Source organism: Sapajus apella, unplaced genomic scaffold (assembly GCF_009761245.1).
Source record: "Sapajus apella isolate SASKATOON/1434 unplaced genomic scaffold, GSC_monkey_1.0 scaffold49, whole genome shotgun sequence".
Lineage (NCBI taxonomy): Eukaryota > Metazoa > Chordata > Mammalia > Primates > Cebidae > Sapajus > Sapajus apella.
This window is the reverse complement of record NW_022436989.1, coordinates 11,405,789-11,426,210: the sequence shown is the minus strand read 5'-3', so window position 1 is coordinate 11,426,210 and position 20,422 is coordinate 11,405,789. Positions and strand designations below refer to the sequence as shown.

Sequence of the window (20,422 nt, the reverse complement as noted above, 5' to 3'; positions counted from 1 at the left end):
TTTATTTTTAATTTAACTGCTTTTTAACTTAAAACACGTTAAGAAATACAAGAAATAATCTCTGTATTACTTAGTCCCTTATTATTTTTTAAGTCTTCCTCAAGTTGACTTTCTCTTTTTCCCCAAGGAAGCATAGTAGTATTTTCTATGATTCTTTTCCTTCTATTTTGTATTCCTCAGTTGGCATTACATGTACCTCTGTAAGCAAATTCAAATTATTTTTTAAACCACTGGTGACCGATATAAACAAGCAAGCAAATTACATGTCTATATACAGAAGTAAATCATGTAGAAATGAGTGCAAGAAAAATGACTTCTGATCTTAAGAAATAGAGCAAACTGCAGAAAAAAGGTGAGAAAAGAAAAAAAATCATAATAAAAATTTAAGAAAATTAAGAAGCAGATGAAGGTTTTAATCATTTTCCTCTATCACCTTCTCAATCACACATTCCTTACTCCTGCTATTGTAGCTGAACAAGCTATAGCCAAGTAAAAAGAATATCAGAAGAATATCTTCCTCACAAAATTAAGGTAGTGAACTGAAAAACACTGGCAACTAGAAACTTAATTTTCCTATGACCTGCAGAGAAACCGACTTGTTATCATTAAGTTAGTACAGATACAATATAAAATATCTTTTTTGTGAACAAAACTAACCTTACTTTTAGCAGAGAAGATTATTTTTGCAGTTTGTTGAGATCCAATGGGAAATAAAACATCTTCAACGTTAAAATGGTTCTTACCTTCCAAAAGCATTTAAAAGAGCAACTATTTCCTGTCGGGTGAGTTGGAAGCCTTTAGATGGACTATTCTCTGGGAGCTTTTGGATTTCTTTTTCAGAGAATAATATCTTCAGGGCAGTTCCCAAACCCTGAGTCTAGAGAAAATCCCAACAAACTCATAATTAACTTTATAGAATAACTAGTATAAAGGTTTAAAGGAATATATAGCCACTATTATGACAGGAAATTCATATGAACTGAGCTTTTCACAAAAATGTTACTATATAGTTTCTCCTTTCTCACAGGTTATATATATGATAACATATCTAAGCTGTTAAGGAAACCTAAATAGTCTAACACTGATTGAATATGTATCATACTATTCCATATTTTTAAAATGCCTTTTTTAACCTTCAGAATATATTAGGATTACAATGTTCAATTTGTAACCATAAAGGACTTTTTACAGCCTTTAGCAATTCAAAACTCAGAGACTATTGATACTTACACTTAATAATTTATCAATTAGGGCCAGGCGCGGTGGCTCAAGCCTGTAATCCCAGCACTTTGGGAGGCCGAGGCGGGTGGATCACAAGGTCAAGAGATCGAGACCATCCTGGTCAACATGGTGAAACCCCGTCTCTACTAAAAATACAAAAAATCAGCTGGGCATGGTGGCGCGTGCCTGTAATCCCAGCTACTCAGGAGGCTGGGGCAGGAGAATTGCCTGAACCCAGGAGGCGGAGGTTGCGGTGAGCCGAGATCGCGCCATTGCACTCCAGCCTGGGCAACAAGAGCGAAACTCCGTCTCAAAAAAAAAAAAAAAAAATTTATCAATTATTAGCACTATAGAAAAAGAACTATTTGATTTCAGTGTAGCCTCCATTGTAATAATTGTCTTTTAATTTTCTATAAATTATCATCTTTGTAAGAAAGTAAGATAAAATATTAAACAATCCTTTTGACACTGACTTATGTAGAGTAATGGGCCTATCTTGCGGAGCCTTCCTATTTTGGCTAAGTGGCCTTCTTTTGCTCATTTAAACAAATTCAGTGATCAAGACTTGATATTTAAATCTTTTTATATAATTGCATTTTACCTTTCTATATACATATGTAAAATATTAATATACTCTGCTCGTAATGACCACTAACTTCACAAATGAATCTGGTATTGTACCAACAGTAATACAGAAACAATAAAACTAAAATCACCAAAGAATAATATGAGAATCATCCTTTCACATACACATACTTTAATATTAATTTTTTCATTAAAACAGAAAAAACGCCTTGGTTCTGCCTATTTCTAAATTCTAATTCAGTGAACAATGAGGACATTTTAATAAAAAGCTTGAACTCAGTGGAAAAATAAAGGTTAGTAATGGCTTTAAAAGAGAAGACAACACACATACCTGCAATTTTCCCCATAATCTGCATTTGTCACATCCAACACAGTCCATTATACGGGAGATATTCTTGAAATGTAATCGGAATTCCTCCTAGCAGGCAGAAAATATTTTCAGTCTAGTTAGACTTTTAAAATCAAACTGCATTTGGCTAAACTATAAGTTTTGATGCTTATTAATGAATCAGTTGTGTTTTTCATTTGTTTGAGGAGTTTCACTTTGTCACCCAGGCTGGAGTGCAATGGCGCAATCTTGGCTCACTGCAACCTCCACCTCCTGGGTTCAAGCGATTCTCCTGCCTCAGCCTCCCAAGTAGCTGATATTACAAGTACATGCCACCATACCCAGCTAATTTTTGTATTTTTAGTAGAGACAGGTTTCGCCATGTTGGCCAGGCGGGTCTTGAACTCCTGACCTCAAGCGATCCACCCACCTCGACCTCCCGAAGTGCTAGGATTAGGATGTTAGCCAACCCGACCTGACCCCAGTTGTGTTTTTCAACAGTGAGGAAAAATATTTGAACTTATATAACATGGCACATAAAATACTGACATTAATGGAAATTATAAAATCCACTCTGAATATTAATTCAATAGACTTTTCACTGAGGAGCTACTTTATACAAAGCACCAAAACTGCACTATGGGGGATACAAAAGTAAATAATACATGGTCTTTACTTTGAAGGAACATAACTGCTGCTTTCATCTGGTATTTACAGACAACCAACGATAACTATGTCTAGTTTGTGTTTCACTTATTTTTGATCCTTTGCTTTGTGTAAGCCTGTATCAGAAAGCTAGTCCTAGAACAATGGCCAATTTTTGTATCATTCCTTAGAACCACACTATGTTTGTCATGGTTACTCAATCAACATGAATAACAGGCCTGTGTGAGACATATGGTCCCACAGTTCTCTACGTTTGCTAATGCAGATTATATGGAGATGCTTACTGGATCCCTCTATTTTGCTGTAATAGTTTCCTACACTGGCCGGGTACGGTGGCTCACGCCTGTAATCCCAGCACTTTGGGAGGCTGAGGTGGGCAGATCACTTGAGGTCATGGGTTCAAGTCCAGCCTGACCAACAGAGTGAAACCTCATGTCTATTAAAAATACAAAATTAGCCGGGTGTGGTGCCGCATGTCTGTAATCCCAGCTACATGGGAGGCTGAGGCAGGAGAATCGCTTGAACCCGGGAGGCAGAGGTTGCAGTGAGCTGAGATCATGCCACTGCACTTCAGCCTGGGCAACAAGAGTGAAGCTCCATCTCAAAAAATAATAATTTCCTACACTGGAGAAACTCTTCTGCCTGTAAGAATCTGTGTGCAATATACCCTTAAGGTTAGTCTCACCTTATGTGGGGATAAGATTAAGAGAAAATGTTCTCATTTGTTTCACATGGCAACTGCAGAAAATAAAAATCATTTTATTTTGCATCGAGGGAAATATTTTATTGCATGAAGCTGGAGGCAAGTAGCCTGAAAACTGGCTACCACAAGCCCTGGCCAGATGCCCAAAGGGTTGAAAGGAATCAATATCTTGGCAAAGAAAGACAATATAAATAGAACACAAAAAACTCCTGTGCTGGTCATACTCTCATGTAATACAAGTTATTTGTAGTAGATGGAAAATGGACATAGGTTCTCCATGCATCCTTGAAAAGTAGCAAACAAAATCCCAGCATTGTGTAGTCAAAAGCTTGTTGTGAGACTTTAGGCCTTCCTTAGTCTTGCTTTCTGCATTTACAAAATATACGTAATTACAGTTGCCCTGTTACACAAGATTGTTCAGAAGATTAGAAGTAGAACATATGTGTTGATACTTAGAAAACAGAAGCACTATAAAAATGAATTAACATTAAACACCAAAATGGCAATACGCCTCTAAAACAACTATAAAAGAAAACAATCCTCCAACACTAAAATGTAGTTGTAGCTAAATTCTGTGATTCTCACCAATGGAGAATCACTCAGTATTAATTTATTGGTTCCTATAGTACCATCCACATCTAAAACATCTTGGGGTCAAATGTGTTTTAGAATTCATAAGTTTTTAGATTTTAGAAATACAGTACACGTACTATAGATTATGAAACATCTCACCAGAGTGTAAGCAAACACCCTGCAGTCAAATCCATTAATGTTTCTGTAGCAAAATGTAAAAAAATTCATACAAAGCAGAATTTGAAAAACAAAATACCCCACAAAACTATGAATATCTGCTATATTCTTACATTGGTTTAGGTCAGGTTTGGCTAAAAAATTACCTTGCACCAAACATGAGAAAATGTTTCAGTTTTTGAAACCATCTGGACTTCAGAAGTGCATATAAAAGACTGTGAAGATGCACTCAAAGTACATTTGCAGCCAGGTGCAGAAATCCGAGGGACTTGGGAGGCCGAGATGGGAAGACAGTTTGAGGCCAGGAGTTTGACACCAGACTGGGCAACATAGTGAGACCCCATCTCAAAAAATAAATTTAAAAGTTGAAAAGAAAAGAATATCTGCCAGTCAATTTCAAATACTTTTATGAATATTGTTTATATTAGAATAAAAAGAATCCCTAACATGAAGTTTAGTAATGTTCCTAAAATATATTTTCCTTCTGATACCACATGTTAACAGGTAATTTTTACCTTTTAAATTAGTCCAACAGGACAAAAACATAATAGTTTCAAAAACTAACATTCCGTAAAGTACACTTTAAAAAAATACATTACTAATTGCCCTAAAAGTGGCTAAAAGCTCATGGTATTTTGAAAGATGCATCAAACAACAATATACACTGATTTTGAACTAAGAAAACTTTCCCTCAACTAGTATCTTTTAGAAAGATACTTATAAAGATTTTATACTTATTGGCCTGTACTAATGACCAACAAGTCACTAAGCAGTTGGTCAACAGAAACTGAGAAAGAAATATGAAAAGGGCTTTTTTGTATTATTTATAGTAAAAATCCAGTCAGATGAACTTCAAAAAGCTGGAAAACTGGAAAAAGAAAATAGTTTAGATTAACAACGTTAAAACATAACGAGTAAACTGCTCCCAACCCTGTGTCCCAATCAAGAACTTTTTACCTTTAATGATTTGGCCCCTTTTTTGTCACCTGCAAACATGGATTTCTCATCAAAGTGCATGGGAAAGGACCTGATGAAATGACAGTATTGTAATAAGTCATACATGAAAAATCCACGTACTCTGTATCAGAAATCTGATAAAATTTTCTATCCTTACAAATATTTAAAATGCATTACTTACTCTGATGTAAGGTTTGGTAATGTAAGAAGGTGACAAACAGTTCACATGTAAACTATTTTATAAATGATTAAAGCAAGATACAGATGGCTGTTAAATTTGGTAAGATGGTAATGTTTTAAATAAATGACATAAGGTAACCTAAAAAATTAACTGAAAATCCAGGTAAAAAATAGGCAATATTCTCTTAATATTTTTTAAAAATTTAATACATTAAATGCTTCTTGATCTAACTTTTCTCCTCCATGCTTATGTTAACAACCAGTAAACTCAAGTTTTCTAGACCAAGCATTTTTTTTTTAAGGTTACATTCTAAAAAGTAAAGTTGCATAGGTACATACACCCCAGAACCTAAAGTACAATAAAAAAAAAAATTATGTATGTATATATATAATAAAATAAATAAATAACTTTCCTGGAGAAAAAAAAGTTATATTTTAAAAAGTTAGGCTAATGTTCCCTTATCCTTCTCAATGCAAACACACATATAATATCACCTAAATTTAAATACAGTGACTAGAGGCCTCGATGGCTCATGCCTCTAATCCCAGCACTTTGGGAGGCTGAGGAGGGTGGATCACTTGAGGCCAGGAGTTTGAGACCAGTCTGTCCAACAAGGTGAAACCCCATCTCTACTAAAAGTACAAAAATTAGCTGGGAGTGATGGCTCACACTTGTAATCTCAGTTACTCGGGAGGCTGAGGCACGAGAATTGCTTGAAACCAGGAGGTGGAGTCTGCAGTGAGCCGAGATTGTGCCACTGCACTCCAGCCTGGGCGACAGAATGAGACTCCATCTCAAAAATTAAATAAGTAAATAAAATGACTTAGAAGAATATAAAATTGGTAAGACCATGAAGTAGCATTAAATTTTCATACAACGTTTAGCGATACTTTAAAGCAGTATTCTGAAGTGTGAAAATTTCTGCAAAAAGCACCTTATTGATGTTTTTTCATCTACATTTTTAGAACTATTTTTAAATACTGTTGTTCTATTGATCACTTTCCTTTTTTGTTCTACTCTCTCTTGGGCTAACTTTTAGGAGTCAGTTTTTGTGTACTTTTAAGTGCTACCTCATGTGAATGGAGTGTGGAGAATTTCAAATCACAGATAGTCAATTCTTACTTTGTATCTTGAAAGATATTCAGCAGAAGAGCTTTTGTGTCAGCATCTTCTTCTACATTTCCAGTGTAAAGATCGACAACTGAGCGCTCAAAATATGGAGCCACCTTTGACAAAGCTCGAAGCTCAATCAAGTATAAAAAGTAAAGATTCTTGAGCCTTCTTGGACCTTCTCCCTTGGTTTCCACAGGATCAAAGCGGCGTTTGAATTCTTTAATATTAGGTCCCCAACTGGGCTTACCCCAGGTTTCTGAAGAGAAAGAGAAATACATTATTTTAGTAAATAGGATTTTTTTCTGATCTAAAGGATATGTATTCCCTCCAGTAATTTTTACACTAATAGAAGGCAAAATCTCCACTTAAAAATATGCTTACCTTCCAAAAGATAGTTTGCACACAGATGTAAATTGATGCTAGCATGAAGTCCTGATATAAGCTTATAGAAGACTCTTTTCTCCAGACACAAACCTATTCAGAAAAACATTGAAAAAGAAATCATACCCATTTAGATATCAGAAATACTGCCTCCAGGAGGTTTGGTACATAGGCTTATTTTTAAGCAAGATTCAAGAACATTAAAATAAATCAAGGAATAACATAAACCTGATTACAGATCAAGATTCTCTCACTAGAAAGCAAAGTAAGATTTTGGCTTCAGAATGGAGTTAACTGAATATGATGAGAACATAACGCTGAAAAAAGCAGAAAAGTTTGGGCAACTGGAGGCCAAAACACTATGGATACACCTGGCAAGTTCCCATGTTACCCAGCCAGCAACAGCACAGGTTTTCTTGTGGTTTAGGCTGAGAACTTACTAAAGTAAATGTAATTGTAAAGTCATTGGATTGTTTTCTTTTCCCTTCCTTATATGTATTACGCTAGCAGAGAAATAAGGGTCTTATTAACTTCTGCCCTGGAATTGTCTAATTTTTTAACCATACGTTCTACTTGCAAGGAGCTGAAACTTGGAAAACAGAAATCCAAGAATTTTCACTAATTAAAAAAAACACATGATGACTACTTACTACTTGAGCAGAATCATAACAGATGGAGTGCAGAAATATAACAGAATGTTATTTGATGTAGCCTTAAGCTACAGAGGCTTTTTTTTGCTAAGAACTTAAGAGGTCAAAATAGCCCACCATCCTATCCTAACCCCTGATGCCATTTTAAAAGAGTTTCTCTCATAATAAGAGTAATACACATTGTGAATGTACTTAATATCACAGAACAGTAAACTTAAAAATGATTAAGATGGTAAATTCTATGTTATATATACCTCACCACAATAAAAAAAACTCCAGAAAATATTCTTTATAGAAAAATTTTAAAGTAAATAAAAATGCAGGAAAGTAAATTTTAAGAAGTGACTGGATCTGAGGCCATTACTTTTTTCCTCCTTCAATACCCAACAGGTTTTTAACACTTTTCCCATGCAGGAAAATTGGCTTTAATATAGTAGAAAGTCTCACTTATATGCTGGCGGAATTTTTTTTTAATGTAAGAGTGTTTATGTGGCTTACTTTGTGTTTATTCAAGATGTTTTAGCCATTTACTCTCTCCTTCTGTGCTATCACAGTTGATTCTGACACAAATAGCCTCTAATTGGAAAAAATAATTCTTTTAAGATCTCGTTCCCTAATGCGGAATTCCTGCTAGAATATTTAAATTGTCATGGATGGGGACCAAAAGAAATTAAATTTTGTAGCTTCCTCCTAAAAGTATATGGCAATTTTGAACGTTTACGATAACAATAGGTACAAACAATATGAATACATTTAATACAACATTAAGTACTAACTTCTCCTCTATTAAAACTTTTAATCAAATCTATTATCAAGTAACAAAATATCAGATTTGAAGTTCACTTGTTTTCTTCCCAACCCCTCTAAGCAGTGCTTATGTCCAATAAAATGGATAAAGACTAGAAAAGGGACAGTAAGCAAAGCAAAACTCACGAAAATCCATATGCCTACAAACCAGGACCCGGAAAACTGGGAGGCAGTTATAATTCGCAAAGCCCACAAAGCCCCTACACTGACATGGGGTAGGGGATAAGTGAGGGGAGAGGAATAGAATGTATTTCCACAAACTGTGAAAAACAGGTAAATTCAACCAGATTAATAATAAAATATGCACCAACTAAGTATACCCAGACATACAACACACTTAGCCGGAAGTTGCTGGAGAGTTTCTCCTCGCCTATAGTCTGTGCCAGGCTGGATCGCATCTTTAATTACTGAGGCCCAGGCAAAAGCCTTCTCAATCTCGCTCTGAAGTAACATCCGCAAAAGCTGACTTAAGAAGGGAGAATCTACCAACTTCTAACAACACACAGCAAATTTAATTACACAATTTAGAAAATGGTTCTCTTCTTCCACTTTCTGACTTAATTTCAGTAAAATCCATTTCCAACAACTGAATTCTCTGAAAGGGGTTGCATTTACTGTAACAGTAATATTTGGCATTTGGACATGGTTTAGTGGTTTCCAAAGGAACCTTTACAGGCATCATCTACACTCACAGTGTAAGTTAGTAGGATTGCTACTGCTACTCTCCAAGCTCCAGATGAGGAAACTGAATCTCAGAAAACGCTGAGTCAGTTGCCTGTAAGGGAACGCTCTTTGGAACCATGTATCAATATTCAGGTACTAAACAACAGTAAGACTGGAAGAATGGTTGTTGATATAGTGTATGTAGAATCCAATACTGTTTCTAAATTTCATTCTCATTATTAGCACTCAGAATCTGTGACTACCTCTTCTAGCCTAAATGCTACTTTCCACAATTTCTATCTTTAGAGTACAGTTTAATAATTAAACAAAGCTGAATATCTTCTACATAAGCAATTTTCCCATATAACTCCTAACAGAATTTGCACATCAATAATGTTCACTTTAATAATGGTCAACATATGTACATAGTTCATCATAAACAAAGAAATAGACCAGGTGGTGGCTCACACCTATAATCCCAGCACTTTGGGAGGCTGAGGAGGGTGGGCAGATCACTTGAGGCCTGGAGTTCAAATCAGCCTGGCCAACATGGTGAAACCCCATCTCTACTAAAAATGCAAAAATTAGCAGGGCATGGTGGCGGGCGCCTGTAATCTCAGCTACTTGGGAGGCTGAGGTATGAGAATCACTTGAACCTGGGGGCGGGGGCAGAGGTTGCAGTGAGCCACTACACTACAGTCTGGGCAACAGCAAGACTCTGACTCAAAAAACAAACAAAAAAGAAATAATATTACTAAGATAACATGATGAATTGACATTCATAAAATAGAATAAGTATTACTCTGTAGTATTCCTATAAGGTTACGGCTATGAAATGTCAATTTTCCTATGTCATTCAACTTGCTTATCTTTTACTAATATATTTTAATTTTTAATTTCATAAATGAATGGCAATTTGGTAAGGTAAATTTTTAAAAGCATCATATATCCAGTTATTAACCTAAGTTACTAAAATTCTACAACATTTCACCTTTCCATTAATAGCATTTGATATTTTCAACACTGGAAGTACAAGAATGCAAAAGTATCTAACACATCAGGATCTATATTGCTTTATCTTTTAATTAGGCAAGGTTAGACTATATTAACATGGGCAAACATGTTTAGAACCTTTTGAATTCATATTTATCTTCCATTAATTTTATATAGAAAAAGTACTTCTTTCGAAAAGGAATGCCTCCACTTTTAAAATATTTTGTATACTGGCTACTAGAGTAGTAGTCTGAATGAACATTACATATAGAACAGAAATAAGATTAGTGAACCAGCTATGAAAACCTGATGACAGTATTTGGCCTGTGTATTTATATAAACCTGGTTTTTAGTTGACCACTATCTTCAAATTTTTCACATAATTTTATCCCCATATATATTAACCTAAAACACATGTTGTTTTCTTTCAAACACTGTCAAAATTAGTTGACTAGGTAATAAAATCCTAAATCTTACAAAAATATGCTAAATAAATCGGTGTTTTTCTTTTTACAAAAATCCAATTTAGAACAGAATGTTTACCTTCTAGCCATGTGTAGAATGACTCCCCTGAGAGAAAGAGAGAGAGACAAAATTGGATTAAAATATTATATGGCCATTTGTAAACTAGAATAATTTAGGTGTATAAAATATTTCTGCAGGGCATGGTGGCTCACGCCTGCAATCCTAGCACTTTGGGAGACCGAGGCAGGTAGATCACATAAAGCCAGGAGTTCAAGACCATCCGGCCAACTTGGCGAAACCCCATCTCTACTAAAAATACAAAAAATTAGCCAGGTATAGTGGCTCAGACCTGTAATCCCAGCTACTTGGGAGGCTGAGACAGAAGTGCTTGAACCCAGGAGGCTGAGGTTGCAGTGAGCCAAGATCATATCACTGCCCTCTAGCCTGGGTGACAAAGTGAGACCGTCTCAAAAACAAAACAAAACAAAAAACAACAACAACAAAGAGAAATGTATGAGAGATTAAGTAATCTCTCTAAACTGTCTACTGCTTCAAGTAAAATTTAAAAAAATAGGCATATGGTTCTAGGAAATAAATCCTACAAATAATTTAAGTAGCTTGAAGAGTGTTTTTACAAATGATATTTTGACTATTAAATTTTTTAAGAAAACATTTCAGTCAAAATATTACGAGTTGGGCACAGTGGCTTGGACTTGTAGTCCCAGCTAACTCAGAGGGTTGAGGCGGAAGGACAACTTGAGCCCGGAGTTCAGATCCAAGCTGGGCAACATAGCATGATCCTGCCTCTTTAAAAAAAAAAAAAAAGCATATAAATCTTATTTTTTTGAAGGTTTAAGCATCTTATTCATTGAAGGTTTAAGCATCTGAAAACATAGGGGCAAACATTTTTAACAATCTCAAATGTGCTTTTCCTAACAACCATAGTGCTTTTTAAATATTTGAAAAATAGTGAATTTATAATTAATATAAACATCCAACTATTGATTATTCCATTTTCCCTAATCCAATAAAACTAAGTATATTTCCTCAATTTTCTAAGATGAATAAGTTTTAAGGGACAGCTAAAAAAAATTCCTTAATTTTCAATGTAATTTTTCAGGAAAGTTAATATTAATAGAATGGAGAAGGGCTTGACTAATCTGTTTACCAATGCTGTAAGAACTATTCCTGGGGTTGGAGAGATGCAGGTCAAGGGATACAAAATATCAGTTAAAGAAAAGTAGTTCAAGAGATCCGTTGTAGAGTATGGTGACTATAATTACAACATATTGGATTCTTGAAAACTGCTGAGATTTTAAGTGTTTTCGGCAAATAAAATGACGTGAACAACTTAGCTCAATATAGCCATTCCACAATGTATACATATTTCAATACATCATGTTAAACATGATACAAATATGTAATTTTTATTTGTTAACTTAAAAAAAGAACCATTCCTGGCCCTACATCCTTCTTCTGAGGTGGGGGTGGGGGGAGTGGTCAGTAAGAATCAAAATTGTTAATGCACTTCCTGACTTACCTATCCTTGTTTTTTAAAATTGAGAATGATAGAAATTATAGAAAAACCGAACACACAGATGAGCCGAGTAAGACGTCTAAGGGATAAATTAGATGGTGGGGAATTACTTTGCCTACTGAGAGGCTTCATACTGTACACAACAATGAAAACATCTAACAGATTAATTCATTCAACATATACTAAGGATCATTTATCACTGTATCACTTGTGATTCAAAAAACCTCAAGTGCCAACAGGAAAAGCCTAGTACCCAATGTACTAAAAAACATGGCCTCTATCAATCTTTCTAAATTTAAATGACCACCATATAGTCTTACCTACCACTAAAAGGGTCTCTTTACTATCTCCCTAAACATGCCTTTCTCTTTCTCAACTCCTAGCTATTCATGCTGTTTCCTCCAACACGTACTGTCCAATTCTATTGATCTAAATCTTTCCCATTATTCAAAATTCATCTCAAACACTACCTCCTCCAGTAAGCTTTACCGTATCACTCCTGTGAGATACGATCTGTTTCTCCTCTAAGGAGCTCTATATTACCTACCATTTATACCATGTGTGGAGTATTTCTTCACCTCATTACCACTGTTTATGTACAGTGCTTATCTTTCCTACTATCCTATACATCCTCAGCTCATACAGAGAAATGGCTATTTTGGGGGTATCTTTTAACCAACATTCATTCAGTAATCAATTGTTGATAAATGGCTCATCATCAGATTATTATATTGATAACTGAGATTAGAAATTTCAAAGTCAGTAAGAAAATAAAGAGGTCACAAAACAAATGATCTGGTAAAACTACCTTAACTTCTTCCCATTTCCTCAGAACATATTCAAGTAAATTAAATAATAACCAGAAAATGGGGAACTTGGAATATGAATCTGATTTATAAACTAAGCATTTAGGTAATATATTTTTTTTTTTTGGAAACACAGGATAACTTTCTATATACATATACATAGATATATATAATCTTTTTTTTTGTTACCATTCATTAGTAGCTATTTTCTTAAAAAATAGAAATACTTTCTTTTGAAAATAGAAATACTTTCCTTTTATGTAAAGGAAAAATCAAATTCTATTTGTTAAAAAATATTTCCTCCACACTTGAAGCAAACACAAACATGAGTTTTGCTCACCATCATCTTCACCTAAAAGAGAAAATAAAAAAGATTTCAGAAAATGTCTTACATAGCTCAGATCCCACTACTATTTTTTTGAGACTACAACTGTTAAACTATTAATTATATCACAAACCTTGGTCAGTGAGTAGACATCCTGCAAATGAGTCCTCTTAATTAGAATATAGGCCAAAGAGTATAACATTTGCACATTTTGAACAGGCGCAGTGGCTCATGCCTGTAATCCCAGCACTTTGGGAAGCTGAAGTGGGTGGATCACCTAAGGTCAGGAGTTTGAGACCAGCCTGGCCAACATGGTGAAACCGTGTCTCTACTAAAAATACAAAAATTAGCTGGGCCTGGTGGCACACACCTGTAATCCCAGCTACTTGGGAGGTTGAGGCAGGAGAATCGCTTGAACCCAAGAGGCGGAGGTTGTAGGGAACAAAGATCGAGCCATTGCACTCCAGTCTGGGCAACAAGAGCAAAACTCTGTCTCAAAGAAGGAGGAAAAAAAAGATTTGCATATTTTTTAATACAATAAAATATCAGAAACCAACTAAAAATAGTCATAAAGACCACTATTTTCAGTAATTAATTAACATATATGACGTGGCTCCTTTAATCATTATGTACACAGCCCTCTCTGAATGCGACTGTTCCCATCCTGGAATCTTTTTCCCTTCTAAATTACTGCTCCTCAGCATAGATATGCCTTGTGAAGAGGAGATCCCAAACTGTAATCAGTGAAACCCTTGGCAGGGTGCTGCTTCAGGGAGGCCTGGAGGTGCGGAAGAGTCCAGAGGTTGGGCTCTAGGGCTACCACAGCAGCTCTGCGCGTCACTGGGTTCTGAAAAAAGATTTCAGCTGTGAGGCAAAAGTAGTAAAAGAGACAAAGAATAAGACGCCAGGCATGCCTTTTAACATGCCCAACTTCCTCCTCCAGGCAGTTTCAATATGAATTTGGGGAAAAAGAGTATTTGCCACATTGTGACAGAGTGAGCAAACCCTTCCAAGTCCATTTGGCTCTCAGAAAGGTCTAAAGATATCAATTTAGACCAGGAAATTAAACTTCTTAAAACACTCTTGGTCTAATTGGAATGGCAGATCAATTACAGGGTTGCTCCCACGGTTTGGTTCCTCATTGAGAATAGAATGAGGATGTACCCCACTGATGACAGTAATGCTGTTCCATTGAAACAAAATGCCAGCCACAAGTGTTAATTTAAAATGTTTCCAAAAGACACATTTTTAAAAGTCAAAAGTATACACACCACAACAAAAATATGTTACATGATGCAAAGGTATAGCAGTCTTACCAAAACAATAAGGTTCTGTTTAACGGCAATATGGTTTTTACATCTAAATAAACTAAGATTAAATAAAATTTAAAATTCAGTTTCACACTTGCCAATTTCATGTGTTCACCAGTCCCATGTGGAAACTGGTTACTTTATGCCTTATTATAAAGTAATACACTTCTAAAATTGTTGTACGTTTTTCCTACTGAGTGTGGCATATGAATCAGCACCTGGGAGCTTGCTAGACTCTTGGGCCTCACCCAAGATCTACAGAATCAGAACTTGTATGTCTACAAGGCTCCGAGGTGACCTGTATGCACCCTGAAGTCTAGAAGCACTGTTATGAAACATCGGTTGTCAAACTTGGTTGCACAGTAGAACCATCTGGAGAGTTTAAAAAAAAATACCAACGCCTGCAGTTCTCATTCCAAGGATTCTGACTTAACTGGAATAGAGTAGGGCCTGAGATTTTTAAGAGGTCCCCAGGAAATCTGACATATATTGATTACTTACGTATTCTAATTATTTTACATAAACTTCCTAGTTTAGAGTCTGGCACATACACACACTCAGTAAGAGTAATTATGTAAAACATGCCTAGAAATCTTGAGACCTGACTATGAACTAACCTTATACTTTTTGTTCGTCATTCAAACTAACCAAAATATAAAATTGAAAGTTTTTTTCAATATAAAGTTTAGTTACAAAGACATTTTATAAACAATGAAAAGCATGAAAATGCACATATGAAAAACCTACCACGGCTAGGTGCCAGAGGATTTAAAGGACGATAAACAGATCGAGGCCTGAAAAAGAAAGCATAATACCCAAATGTAAAATGGTTTGACTATTGTAGTATATAATTTTATTCCAACAGAAACACATACTACTCTCCGCACCCTCTCATTTTGTTTTTTGAGACGTAGTTTTGCTCAGTCCCCCAGGTTGGAGTACAACGGCATGATGTCCGCTCACTATAACGTCCTCCTCCCGGGTTCAAGTGATTCTCCCGCTTCAGCCTCCCAAGTAGCTGGGATTACAGTCACCTGCCACTATGCCCAGCTAATTTTTTTGTATTTTTAGTAGAGAAGGGGTTTCACCATGTTGGCCAGGCTGGTTTTTAACTCCTGACCTCAGGCGATCCGCCTGCCTTGGCCTCCCAAAGTGCTGGGAGTACAGGCGTGAGCCACCACACCTGGCATCTCCCCACCCTATCAGTCATTCCTTCTTCCCCCATCCCCTCCAGTTACTTGAAACAGTTCTCTTCATAGATGCTGTTCCACACTCTCCATGCAGAGGTCCCTTTATAGCCAGTGTAACGCTCTGGATTCAGCAATAGGTCTACATACTGAGCAGCTGGAGATCTCTCATCTGAACAACAAACAATTCATAAAAACCATCTATATTTCACCATTTATTTAAAATTTAACAGTACAAAGCAAACCAGACTACCCAAAGGTAAGAGAAATACCATGCTTTTCAAGTAATCTCCAACTTAAATGATATAGTGGTTAGTATACTTGTGACTGTATTTGACTCAGGATTTGTAATGACTTGGACAAATTCCTTAAGAAAAAACGGCTCTTCCATTTCCCTTGGATACTCAAGTGCTCTTTTAAGTAACATCCCCTTCATCTTATTAGAGATGTGAATCATTTAAGTTTTAACCACCCAGGATTGAAAAGACCAAACAAAATCATAATCTGCTTTAATATTTCATATGATTTCTTCCCTAAGAATATACCTACCTAACCACACGCTTAGTAACATTTTGTAACACATATTGTATTAGAAAATGGAAATTTCCTTGCTACTCTCTGCTGCGACTTACAAAGTACATGGCTCCATAACTTTGTGATCCAAATCTGATTACTCATAAAGCTATACCAATGCTCTAGTTTTAAAAAAATATGTATTAGTATTTTTACTGATGTTAAGGTATTGAAGTGCTTTTTCCGCTCTCAAACTAAAACATAGTAGGCACAACTTTCAAAAACTTGTTGAAATATTTAAAATTAAATAACCATTTTCCATATGGAAACCCAAATGAGTATTTACCAGATCTCCACTATTTGGATTTTTTGAGACACGGTCTTGCTCTGTCGCCCAGGCTGGAGTGCAGTAGCACAATCTAGGCTCACCACCGAGTAGCTGGAACTACAAGCATGCTCCAACAAGCCCAGCTAATTTTTATATTTTAGTAGAGGCAGGGTTTCATTATGTTGGCTAGGCTAGTCTCGAACGCCCAATCTTGTGATCTGCCCGCCTCAGCCTTCCAAAGTGCTGGATTACAGGCATAAGCCACCACGGCTGGCCCTATTTGGACATTTTAATTGAGATCTTTGAAGAATACAAAAGGTTTAAAAAATAATCTTAATTACTGAGGCTCACATTCTGAATAGAAATGGAAAACATATACTTTTCATACCTAAAAAAAAAAAAAAGACCGTGCCTCACACATGTATGCTCATAATACATATAAGCTCAAGTGTTATATACGATGGCACAGATATATTCCTTTATGTGCTAACCGTTTGTTGTCATGAGTATAAACAATAGTACATAGGCAGCTGGTTTAAAACAGGGATCAAATATAGTCATTAAATGTCCTTCCATTAACTGATAATATATTTTCCTGTCAGTAAACAATATTCCCTGGACAGTCAATGACCACAGACTGGGATTATCCATGATCATAAGAGCAAAACAGCATCTTGATCCGTAACTTCCAAGAATCACCGGGCACTTTTTGTTTTTGAGACAGAGTCTTGCTCTGTCGCCCAGGCTGGAGTGTAAAGGCTCACATCTCAGCTTACTGCAACCTCCATCTCCCAGGTTCAAGCAATTATTCTGGCTCAGCTTTCCAAGTAGCTGGAATTACAGGCACCCACCACCATGCCCAGCTGATGTTTTGTATTTTTAGTAGAGACGAGATTTCACCATGTTGGCCAGGCTGGTCTTGAACTCCTGACCTCAGGTGATCCACCTCCTCAGGTGATCCACCCGCCTGGCACTTTCATGATGTAGGAAGAATACAATGATAATTAACAATTTAGTATATTTAACGGATTACATATAATTTAGTAGAAACATGATTTTGCAGGCTGTAAGAATACTGGCTCTATTTCTAGCTCTAAATCTATATAGATGTTCCACTATAAAAAATAAGGCAAAGAAAACAATTTACAGATGGATAGAAAAAACTGTCCAAGAACACAGATTGACTCAGAACTCAAAAACAATAATTTTTAAAATCTTAATTTAAAACATTCAAATTATGGGAAAAAAAGTATTAAACGTATTACATGTACATCTATGACATGTATGGCACACGACACATATGGCATGCACATGACACATGTAACATGTACACATGCATGGCACGTACTACACATGACACATGACATGCACACAGCACATATGGCATGTACATGACACATACATGACATGTATGTCACACATGTCATGCGCGCAACACTTGTCATGTATGTGCGCATACATGTCACGTAACATGCATGACACACGCCATATATGACAACACGCGACACGACACGTACTTGTAATGCATGGCACTTACAAGACACACGTGTAATGCATGACAGGCCATACACGACACGACTCATACATGTCATACATGACCACGCAGGCCACACGTTATACATGGCGCATCTGTCATACATGACATGAAACAAACGACACGCACGTCATGTGTGTCATGTGCCATGTGAAACCTACATGTCCCCATACATGACACACAACAGCACATACACTACATGGCACATACATGTCATACATGCCAGACATGGCACATGACACTGCGCAAATGTCACCATTAAATTCTGGCTGCAGACCCAGTGTGCCATACATGTCATATGTGTAATGTGTATGTATTGCACCCATGACACACACATGTATTGTATGTTACATGTGCACAACATGCACACGTTATATGTATAACATGCATGTTACATGTGTATGAAATGTGTGTATTGCATGTATAACATATACGTGTATATTTTTTCAAAGTTTCACTTTGTTGCCCAGGCTGGAGTGCAGTGGTGCCACCTTGGCTCACTGCAACCTCCACCTCCCAGGTTCAAGTGATTCTAATGCCTAGCCTCCTGAGCAGCTGGGATTACAGGTGCCTGCCACCATGCCTGGCTAATTTTTGTATTTTTTGGTAAAGATGGGGTTTCACCATGTTGGCCAGGCTGGTGTCAAACTCCTGGCCTTAAGTGATCCACCCGCCTCAGCCTCCCAAAGTGCTGGGATTACAAGTGTGAGCCACTGTGCCCAGTCAAATTATGAAATGTAAGTATGGCTTTTGATAGGCACTAGTCCCAGTTACTTGCGAGGATGAAGTGGGAGAACTGCTTGAGCCCAGGAGTTGGAGGCTTGTCAACTATGATGGCACCACTGCACTCCAGCCTGGGCAACACAGCAAGACCCTGTCTTTAAAAAAAGTATGGCTTTTAGTAAAGAAATAAAAAATCTTAAAATTCAGTATTTAATTTTTAAGTAGTATAGTTTTAATTTTCATAAGCTACTCCTGAATAAATTCATCTGCAAAACTGAATTATATATAAGCTTCACAATTAAATGTAACATTATCTTCTCTGATGCATATATATCTATGTACATATTTATAAATTTGTGTGTGTACATTTAAGACTATAAGTGTATAGAGTCCCCTACAAATGCGCAACCTCTTCACTTAACAAAACTAAATAACCAATAAAGAAAAATCATGGTTCAGATATTAAACCATGGTGATATAAAATATACTTTAAGCCGGCCGTGGTGGTTCATGCCTGTAATCCCAGCACTTTGGGAGGCCAAGGCGGGTGGATCACAAGACCAGGAGATCGAGACCACCCTGGCTAACATGGTAAAACCCTATCTCTACCAAAACTACAAAAAATTAGCCAGGTGTAGTGGCATGGGCCTGTAATCCCAGCTACTCAGGAGGCTGAGGCAGGAGAATCACTTGAACCTGGGAGGCAGAGGTTGCAGTGAGTTGAGATTTCGCCACCACACTCTAGCCTGGGTGACAGAGCGAGACTCCATCTCAAATAAATAAATAAATAAAATGAAATAAAATATACTTTAAGGGAGCTAAAAAAAAATCACAAGAGAAAAATCAACTATATCTGGTTTTTCATTTTTTTTTTTTTTTTTAATATGGTCTTACTATGTTGCCCAGGCTGGACTTGAACTCCTCAGCTCAAGCAAGCCTCCTGCCTCAGCCTCCCAAATAGCTGGGACTCTAGGTGCTCACCACAACACACAGCTCAATTATATCAGTTTTTATAACTACTTTAAGTAAAACTTACATTTTCAATGTTCTTAATGTTTGCTCCCTTAGTTCAATCAATAGTTTAAAAAAAATCTTGTAATACTTTTTCAAATCATGAAAAGGGTGGGTTTTGCTAACCAATACAAGCAAGAAGTTTGCAAACTACAGCTCATGTGCCCAATCTGGCCTGCTGCTTATTTTGGTAAATAAAGTGTTCATGGAACACAGCCATGTTCATTTGCTTATATAGCGCTTTCACACTATTATGGCAGAGATAAGTAATTGCAACACAGATCCTATAGTCAGTCTATAAAGCCTAAAATAGTTACTATTAGTCCATTTACTTAAAAACTTACCAACCTCTGCTCAATACGGACAAGAATTTCACAGGACAATCCAGAGTGAGCAAAGTGTGTGGGAGAAAACATCTACAGGCCAAATTCTCTACAAACCCAGTAGTTGGTATTGCCCACTCCTACCCCTGGGCCATCTGCAACGTGGATTTTAATTTCTTCCTGAACTGCAACTTGTCTCAGTTTGTTCAGATTATCTAACCATTTACTGAATTATCTAGCCATCTACTATGTCCTCCCCACAAAAGTTTTACTTCTGTCTGTACAAAGCAGCTTCATAATTCCTTATTCTGGGAATTTATTGAGTTGAAATAGTGTTATTTCCTCCTCTTCAAATTTTTTTT

The 20,422-nt window shown here is 36.5% G+C and overlaps 1 protein-coding gene across 2 annotated transcripts in view; it reads right to left on the bottom strand.

Moving 5' to 3' along the window:
- ERO1B (endoplasmic reticulum oxidoreductase 1 beta) overlaps nucleotides 1–20,422 on the bottom strand; it is a 103,254-nt gene that overhangs the window by 43,203 nt on the left and 39,629 nt on the right. For both annotated transcript variants that reach the window (XM_032242279.1, XM_032242278.1), the window contains exons 7-15: nucleotides 15,680–15,800; nucleotides 15,189–15,235; nucleotides 13,147–13,158; nucleotides 10,542–10,568; nucleotides 6,886–6,978; nucleotides 6,514–6,760; nucleotides 5,211–5,280; nucleotides 2,138–2,224; nucleotides 744–877 (exon numbers count right to left, since the gene is read on the bottom strand). In XM_032242279.1, coding sequence (XP_032098170.1) covers nucleotides 744–877; nucleotides 2,138–2,224; nucleotides 5,211–5,280; nucleotides 6,514–6,760; nucleotides 6,886–6,978; nucleotides 10,542–10,568; nucleotides 13,147–13,158; nucleotides 15,189–15,235; nucleotides 15,680–15,800 — 838 coding nt within the window. The remainder of the gene's footprint in view (nucleotides 1–743; nucleotides 878–2,137; nucleotides 2,225–5,210; nucleotides 5,281–6,513; nucleotides 6,761–6,885; nucleotides 6,979–10,541; nucleotides 10,569–13,146; nucleotides 13,159–15,188; nucleotides 15,236–15,679; nucleotides 15,801–20,422) is intronic.